The sequence below is a fragment of the Pinus tabuliformis genome, chromosome 3_2 (genome assembly GCF_031772625.1).
Source record: "Pinus tabuliformis cultivar Carrire ecotype Pingquan chromosome 3_2, CPIR1, whole genome shotgun sequence".
NCBI lineage: Eukaryota > Viridiplantae > Streptophyta > Pinopsida > Pinales > Pinaceae > Pinus > Pinus tabuliformis.
In genome coordinates this window covers 679,300,210-679,309,656 of record NC_142302.1, presented here as the reverse complement: position 1 = coordinate 679,309,656, position 9,447 = coordinate 679,300,210, and the positions used below count along the sequence as shown (strand labels likewise).

The window sequence follows — 9,447 nt, the reverse complement described above, 5'->3', positions numbered from 1 at the left end:
GTAAAAGGAAAATTTGCAATGTGATAACAGCACCAACAAGTTAATTAGCCAGAACAACAGCACTAATACGGGATGTTTCCATACAACAAAGACCCTTTAATTCTGTAATGGTTATAAGAATTCCTAGTCCTTCATTTGCAAATGAGGAACCAGACATAAATTAAAAATTGCAAATTTCCTTTAAGTATCAAACTTACTGACAAGGTTTTCCTGAAAATGAAATTATGAACTTTTTGTTCAGGAGAATATTAAATAAATGGAAGGAAGGCAGTGAAGAGAATACTAGAGAAATGTTCCAAGATGCAGATATAGCCAGCCAATGGCCACTCTCAGAAAGATCAATACTTGGCACATTCAATAATAGAATTAGTATCTGCAATATATGTTACAGAACCAAGTTAAAACAACTCATGCATATATCACATCCTTAGTTTAAATACACATGAAAACTTTTGCTGAAATAATGAATGTTATGTTACAGAAGAATTTTACAATTGCCTTTGCACCATGACAGCTCTCGGCCAGAACTATTTACTGTTGCAGAACTAGTGTGCCTTGCACCTGCAAGTCAAATACTGTAGAAGTACAAGAAAATGTTACGTACTTCCTTAGGGTTACGGTAAGAGTTTCAAGTCAAACATTACATGAGATCAACTACGTGGATCATTTCCGAACCTTCTATAGTAATCATCTGTAAAGAATGGATGGCTTAGAGCTTCTCGGGCACTCAGTCGTTCTGAAGGCTCGAATTTAAGAAGGTTTTCAAGCAAGTCTGACAGCACACCTGCCGAATGGTCTACATGTTGCATCACTAAGTTCTGCAATTAAAGCATTACAATGACAAGACTGTAAGTTCATGCCACATACATAAACAACCAGATTTCCAACTTCTGTTATAATCCATTTGTACATAAATATTAAAAACAGATAACCCACCCGTAGTCGTGACACCTTCCGCACTGCTCTAATGCTTTCCCTTGAAGCTGCTCCTTCAGGCCAATTCAATCGTGTACCCCGTCTAAAGTATTTTTCCGCTCGTCGGCTGTAAACACAGGATAGGTTATCATTGGCAGACTGTTTTAACTCTTCAGAAACTTGTACATTACAAACTTCACTAAAAAATACTTTATAACCAGTTAATAATATACTGATTACAAAGAACACAGTCACGACCATAATATACATTCCACGTACCATATTTGCACAGAAACATTTTAAAGAGCATATATTTTCAAAAAAAATCTAGAAATAAAAATTCACTACTTTTTCCCGAAGAAGATTATACATTTCTACATTTCTAAAAATGTTTTAATCTTAAAAAAGAAAACAATGACAATCAATTTCCAAAACTTTGCCTTCGAATTATGTTATTGTTTCAAAATAACATCTGAACTTAAAATGGCAAACAATTGTAATCAATTTTTTTAAACTTCATCGTACATTTTTGTTTCCTAGGTTCATGGAACATTTTGCTTACTGATAATAGACTGGCTGAAACAGATGTTTGTTTTACAAATCTTGAGACGTTATAAATTTTAATTTTCCACACAAAAATATGAGGGTAAAAACTGAATTTGCACTGAACTAGTGACAGGAACATACAGTGGCTATGGGATGTGAAGTATGGTTACCATCATAAAAAATGTAAGGATTTGTAGTAGATCTAAACCGGAGTCGTGAATGAACATTATTCAATAAACTTGGGATCCGAATGATGTTTCATTGACTGTTGGGATGCTGAATACACGTGACATAAATAAAGTTCTAATTGCAAGTCCATCACTATGAGGTGTAGCAGGCCTATTCATGAAAGCGTAGTTCCTATAATTCAACCATATACTTTGGAATTGTCTACAGTCACAGTGAATGGAAGGCTTCTTAAATTTCCAGTGTCTATGACATACATGGGTTGTAGAAACGTTAAGGAACTGTTATTGGAAACATTATGTCAATGAAGATGATTCACATCTTGAGACAAATTCAACCATGAGGAGACTGTTCAGGTAGGGTTTTCTAGAGAAAGTTGTTGTGCAATATTCTGACATCAAGTTGGGGCAGTTATCAGACTACGAGAATATTGTTTTTCTTTTTCAGTTTGTAAAACTGCAGAAAAATTACAAAATTAAAAGATGCAGGTGAAATATGAAGCACTAACTTTTCAGCGTCAAAATGAAGAGGTTGAATGGAAATAATGAGTTATTCTTGATCAGGAAGGCCGACGAACAAGAATCTAAAGGCAAGCTAAAGGATGGAGTTACTTCAAATGTGAAATATAGGATAAAAGCAACAATATCAAATGGAGTTTGAATGTTTGTTGAATGTCCTAAACATCTGCTGGATGTAGCTTTTGATCATTCTCAATAAAGCCTTTTTTTCCTAAAAAAAACTCTAATGGCTTATGCACAAAATGATAAAACCAAATACCTATGCACAATTTGGAGCAAAGAAAAAGAAATTACGAACAAAACAACAGGAATTAACTGTGTAAAAATATAGCACACATGTACTAGAAAGAAAGCTACGAGAGAGGATGGTTAAGATAAGCATCAAAAACAGACAAGTAAATTGCACACAAGAAAAAACAAGAGCTTGCAAGAAATAAAAATTGTTGACAAACAGTCAACGGTTAAACAAATGAATAACTTACTCTGCCTTCTTAATCATATGTTGAGGAAATGTCCCCAGGACCCTTTCCATCATAGCCAAATGTTCCAAATTTTCATGTGTCTGAAATAAAGCTTCTCCCTGAATAAATCAGACAGACAATAACTAAGACCCTAATCCCATTGAATAATGTATATTTGAGGGATAAATATGTAGTCACACCAACATGGCATAAAAATTCTTGAACAGTGCTAATCAAATCTTACAGAGCAAAGCTCCACAAGTATGCATCCAACACTCCAAATATCACAAGGGTACGTCCATCCAAGACCTGAGACAAGCTCAAAATATTGAGTGTGCTACAAACATTTCTAGTCGTATTACTAAAATTCCATTCTTTTGACAACACCATAGTCAGCCTTCATACTTATTAATTAATCGGAATGCACCTACCTAAAATTACTTCAGGTGCCCGATAGTGCCTTGTGGAAACAATTGAGCTATGATCCTGGCTTTCAAATGTTGTACTACCAAAATCAATGAGCTTAATTGCGCTTGACTTTGGCAGTCGTTTATAATGTGTTTCATCCTGGGGATGTTTCTGTGAATGCAATTTAACCAAAGATCTAACAAGTTAGTGATCAAACAATAAAGGATAGATATTTCAGAAAAGGAAAAAAACAATTAAAAAAAAAATTACAAGAGCATCAATGTGATAATAATCTTGAAACTAGAAAGGAACAAGATCTAAAACCTTCTCAATAGACAACAATGAAGTCCACTAGGCAATTACCTTGTAATCTGGAACCTTTAAATAGTCCGAAGAAACAAGAAGTATATTCTCTGGCTTCAAATCTGTGTGTATCAGACGTAATTCATGCATATCTGCCATAGAAGAACCACAGAAATATGGAACCGAGTGTCAACTAAACATTCTAGATATGTGGACTTACACCATGCCAAAAACTTTTAGCATAAACCAACAAAACAAAATAAGCATCGCCAGTCTGAATGATTGCATATGAAAGGTTGAGAGCATCTTAATCTTGAGGCCAATCAATATAAATAGAGGAATCAATGCAAAACTAATGCAAATGAGTCCCTCGCAGTGCATAAAACCCAAATCAACCGCAAAACAGAGTTCTCCATCGGACGCAAAAGGAAAGCTATGGGTGCAAGTCTTGTCTACACACATGCTACAGATTCCAAAAGTTGCCGACCAAACTCCCGGACTAGATCAACAGGAAATGGGCGATATTTGTTTTTGCGTAGAAAATCGAATAAGCTTGGTCCAAGCTTCTCACATACCTGTTAACAGCATTTAAGTTCATCCAAAGAAAAACTTCAACACTCAACCCACTAGTTACTCAGTGAAGCTTACTTATAGGACCCACAACCAAATCATACATAAATGGAAAGAATACAATTGACTAAATGTAATTCATCTCTAATCAGCTGTCTTGACGTTGATGGAGTTAGTCCATAATACTCACAATACAAATGTGGTTCCGAAAATCAAACCAATTCCTTATCTGGACACACCTGTGACAGAGAACTGTGACGGTCAACCAAAACATCAATTTTCCCCAAAACACTAGGGTGAAGATAGGCAATGAAGAAAACATCTTTGCAACAGTGTTACCATATCCCATAAACAAAACAAAATGTGAATAGGGTAAGATAATTTCACCATTCATGCACATACCGTGAACTACTTTTATCGTGTTTGGAGAGAACACTAAGAACATCAATTTCAATCATTGCTGCATCACGATATTTCTGTATGCTGCGAATAATTTTCACCGCCACAAACTCCTTTGCTTCTCGGTCCCAACATTCCAAAACGCGACCAAAGGTCCCTGAAAACATGGGTATATGATATATAAAACAATAACAACAGAAGACAACAAGCATAAACATCTAAATTATCATTTTACTCGCTTATCCTAACATATCTAGATGGCATTCGTCAAAGTAACTTCAGCAATAATACTGTGCAAACAAAAATTTGAAAAAATATAGCTTACCTTCCCCCATTTTGCTGAGAATTTTGTCTGCAATATCAGAGTAATACACCTATCAGGCAAATGATACTTCAAAATTGTAAACAAGTAAATCATAAATGCATCAACTTATGTTTCTATAGAAATCCTTGAGGAAAAGGCGAATATATAAGCAATACAGTAGAAAAAAACATAAATGCAAGCAATATCCCACTGTCCACATACATGGGCACATGTAGCACCTTGACAAAAAGGGCATAACTAAAAATATATGACTGGACATGTAAATAAAGAACATTTCCACTCTCAAATGTCAATGACTAGCAAAAAACACAAACAAACAAATACCTTCAGAAAGAGAGCTAAGTTCCATCATGCAAGCTAAAAATCATATAAGTTAGAGTCACGAGGAGCAGAAACCAAACTAACAACAGAAAAAGGGTTAAAGAAAATTACTAAATAAAAGAAGCTACTGTATCTAAGGAAATTTAATGAAATGGTTGCAGGCACTTGTGTGATGACTGAGTACCCTCACCAAGATTCAAATTCCTAGAAGATACGTTTCATAACTCACATTCCTAGAAGATACGTTTCATAACTCACGAGCCACCTTGCTTGGGCAAGCAAACCATCTCACCTGCACAAATAAGGCTCCATGCAGATGATCCTATGTTCATATCCTAGCTGGCATAGTCCTCCCTCGCATGGGAGCTGCCAGATGTGGGTCTTGCTGCCTAGCCGTCTTAGTTAGGACTTGTGCCTACTAGTGCCTTCTTCGTGGGACTATCTTTCATGAGACTTGTGGCCAAGTATGTATATATATATATATATATATATATTAGGGACAAGCCCCCAAGTTGGATGGCATTTCCCCACATCCCCTTTTTGGAGAAAATCAAGGAAACACATGGTAAAACGTTTCCCCAGTGTGGGGAGCAAATTTCACCAAAAGGGGTATCTAGGCATTCCCCTTTAAAATGGGCAAGGATTATATCCTGGGCCATTGACCCATTAATGCGGGGCGGCAGTAATCCAAATGGGTGGCATATACTGCCGCCCCGCATTAATGGGTCAATGGCCCAGGATATATTGGTTGCCTTTAAAATGGGGTGTCTGGGAATAGAGGTTTGAGGAGTTTGTGACCTCGGTAATTAATGGCAAATTTAAATTCTTGCAGCAAAAGAGTAGAAATGGTAAGATAAAAGAGAATAAAGGTCATTCTCCTTTTATTTTACTTTTTCTATCATTTTACTTAAATTTTCTAACATTACCAGTTTACCATGAATTGTTTCAAGATGTTTGAGAGTGTTTCCAAACTCTTCAGACTTCATAGGGAGAAAATAGAATTCATATCCCATTCAGAATTCACCAGACTCAATGGTTTTCAAGATTTTAGGAGCAAGATTATAACATTTGCACTAGATTGCACCATAGTAAATTTGCATGGGATGAATTGTTATTGTTGAGATTTTATCATTATTGTCTTTATTTTTATAATTTTAGAGATGAGGACCCCTATGCTAGGGACCCCAACATCTCCCTGTCCCCCTGAATTTCCCTAAAACTTGGATGTGCTCCCACGCATTCCCCATGTGCATCTTCCTGCTCCCGTGGTCCAGAATCTAGATGGATAATTGGTGTGTGTGTGTTAGTCAGGCTATGGTCAAATAGCAACCTGGAGCAATCCTGATGATGATCTAGATTCATATCCTGGCTCACATGGTCCTCCCTTGCATGGGGCTGCCGGATGAATCCTGATGATGATCTAGATTCGTATCTCTGCTCACATGATCCTCCCTTGCATGGGGCTGCCGGATGTAGCTCTTGCTACCTAGCCACCTTTCTTAGGTTTTGGACCGACCAGTGCTATTTCATGGTACTTATGCCGATTAATCATGTGCCTTCAAACTGATGTAAAAGATGCTGGCTTGATTACAGACTCTCCTCGATTAGAAATAATAGAGTGTTAGAAATAATAGAGTGATCATATTAATGCCGTAGTCTATCTGCTATACGTTTTGGAGGGTTTTCCGGTATATTTTTTTGGTCTGATTTGCCTAGAATTTAATAGGGATTTGTTGGAATCACAAGTTTGAGTTGTGAACTCTAAACAATTCAAATGCTCCAGAGATTTTTTAAGGTGCTGAATAAATAGAGTCAAAAACCCGTTTTAAACAACAAAGATCAAGATTTGACCAAAAATATTTCACCGATTCTGGCCAAAAATTCCAAAACATATAATGGTTAGACAACTCCCATATTAATTCTACTCGGAGCGTGCATGTGTGCCTATCCAGGGTTGAGTCAGACCCAAGGGCCTGTGGTTTCGGTCAATTGGCTAGGGAAAAAATATAAATATATAAAGGGTAGGAAGCCTGGTGGGCTAGCTCAAGTGGTTGAGTGCTGCTTCATGTAGGTCTTGGGGTTGATGCCAGGGCTATCTGCCTCTGTCAGCATGCGTCACTCAATGTGCCTATAGGATTAGGCGCTGTAATCAACCAACGAATTCACGTTGGGTACCATCTGCAAAATGTGGGAAAGTTTCCACTGCCTGGAGTTTCCGCAGGGGCTTGGATGGGGAAAAATAAACATACGTTGGGTACCATCTGCAAAATGTGGGAAAGTTTCCACTGCCTGGAGTTTCCGCAGGGGCTTGGATGGGGAAAAATAAACATACGTTGGGTACCATCTGCAAAATGTGGGAAAGTTTCCACTGCCTGGAGTTTCCGAAGGGGCTTTGACTGGGGAAAAAATAAACATACATATATGGGATTTCCATAGCCTTGCTTGTTATGAATTTTATGGTCAGTCGAATGTGGAAAAATGTCCACTGCGTGGAGTTTCTGCTGGGGATTTCACTGGGAAAAAGTAAACATACATATATGGGATTTACATAGCCTTGCTTGTTATGAATTTTATGGTCAGTAGACATATCGATTGCCTCATAGCAAAAACAGTATAAGCAGAAGAGATCTGGAAAGAGCCATTCAAGTTCTGTAGGGCTTTGATGATCATATGTAAATTGCTGTTACTATCTCTTGTGTATTAATAAAAACAGACATTATATCTAATAAATCCAGGGGATGTTAGTGGGTCCATTGGGTCATGGTGCAGCAGCGAGTTACACAAGGATGACCCAGAGTCAAAACCCATTCTATCCTAACACAATTTTGACATGAATTGTCCATAGAAAACTCTGACGGAATAAACATCCTTTCACGCCCTCTCTAATCAATAATAATACAGTAACGAAGAAGAAAGTTCATGGAAATTTGTGCACTTACATCTTGGAGTCAAATTCTCTCCGAGCTCGAAGACGTAGTGTCCATCGTTATAATAATACAGTAACGAAGAAGAAAGTTCATGGAAATTTGTGCACTTACATCTTGGAGTCAAATTCTCTCCGAGCTCGAAGACGTAGTGTCCATCTTTATCATCTTCACGCCATGGAGGAGAAATACCGCGCTGAACCGCAGGTCCCTTCTGACCACCGAACGCAGAAGGCGGAGGATGAGGAGGAGGAGCACGCTCTAACCCTAGCCCTGCCGAAGAGGAAAGGATTCGAACCTGGTGCTGGGCATCATGGGCGCCACCATTATAGAGTAGCGTTGGCTGAGCCTACACACAGCCAGCGACCCGTTTCCCACAGTCAAATTTGACCCACTAGCAATCCAATCCAATCCAATCCAAACAACATACACAGAGTGAGTGAGAGCAGTTCAGTTGAGTTGGGGGTTTCCCGGTCTCTAAGAGGCTCGAACCCTTGACCCAATATCTGGAGAAAACCACAAAGACACCACAACACACAGACCAACCTCTTCTTCGTCATGGGGGGCAACGTCCCACGTCAATCTGGCGCGTTTCCTCGGCCGTTTCTCCATTTCTGCAACACATTCCGTGGCCATCTACAAAACACCCACAAGATTAGCCCTGCCTCAAATGGGTAAAATAAATATACTTCGCAGAAACCCTCGCTGAATTCTGAGGGAGAACGGCTATTTTTATGGGATTTTCAGAACATAAAACTTGGCAGGCAAAATTTTTGAGATTTCGGAGATAGGCATCAAAGGTCTGAGGGACCGGAAAGAACAGAGCTCATGGCGAGGCCGCGTAAAATATTTTCATAGGACCATGAAGGAGAAAGGATGAAGCATGCCCTCCTGGTTTTCGGCCTCGATCTGATCTGTAACCGCACTTGCCCTTATTCTGTTAACCAGGGTTCAACAAATTCTTAACTCCGGTTAGATCGCCATTTTACTGAATTATCAAAGTTTGACGTTGAATTTAACACTTCGATTACAGCGTAAAGGAGACTACATGTGTCGCTTGCTCTAAACCGACGATCACTTTAATGAGGAGTTAAACGTATTCAATATTAGAGATTTGATTAATTTAATGATGAATGATTAGTAATTTAATTAATTAAAAAATTATATTGGTCAATTAACATTTTAATGAGCCAGCAGGGTATTATAATTATATTGAATTTAAATATAATTATATTAAATTTAAAATTCGAATACTTAAACTGAATAATTAAGTGTTTTGAATTTTATATACAAAATTTGAAATTGTTTTTTTGGGTTGATTATTTTTTTATAGGTCTTATTCAATGTCTTTATCAAATTAACATTTGATGTTAATAGAAGTTATTCTAATTACCATTTACAAATGCAAAAGGTAATTTTTGCAAATTCATAATGATATTGGTTTAAAGGGTTAATTTAATTTAAATTGTTAAAAGAAATTAGACCAGTTTAGGTTAATAAGTGGAGGTTGGTAGTTTATGTGGTTGGGAGTTTTATTTGTTTTTCCATTCACCTAAGGTTTACATGCTCCC

At 37.6% G+C, this 9,447-nt stretch overlaps 1 protein-coding gene across 14 annotated transcripts; it reads right to left on the bottom strand.

Moving 5' to 3' along the window:
• Nucleotides 1-358: 358 nt before the first annotated feature.
• On the bottom strand, nucleotides 359-8,884 carry LOC149182466 (serine/threonine-protein kinase AFC1-like). 14 transcript variants are annotated; one of them, XM_089416858.1, is made up of 13 exons: nucleotides 8,423-8,870; nucleotides 7,892-8,225; nucleotides 4,632-4,658; nucleotides 4,310-4,463; nucleotides 4,098-4,146; nucleotides 3,798-3,912; nucleotides 3,398-3,489; nucleotides 3,058-3,205; nucleotides 2,871-2,935; nucleotides 2,648-2,745; nucleotides 937-1,042; nucleotides 676-818; nucleotides 359-575 (listed from the first exon to the last, which is right to left on the bottom strand). In XM_089416858.1, exons 1-13 carry the CDS (start codon nucleotides 8,510-8,512, stop codon nucleotides 569-571), a joined length of 1,428 nt encoding a protein of 475 aa, XP_089272984.1. In that variant the 5' UTR covers nucleotides 8,513-8,870; the 3' UTR covers nucleotides 359-568. The 14 variants fall into 14 exon arrangements, 7 of the variants coding, with proteins under 7 accessions (XP_089272984.1, XP_089272983.1, XP_089272985.1 ...); XM_089416857.1 differs by having other exon boundaries at nucleotides 359-818; nucleotides 8,423-8,869; XM_089416859.1 differs by having other exon boundaries at nucleotides 359-818; nucleotides 7,991-8,225; nucleotides 8,423-8,866.
• Between the last annotated feature and the right edge of the window lie 563 nt (nucleotides 8,885-9,447).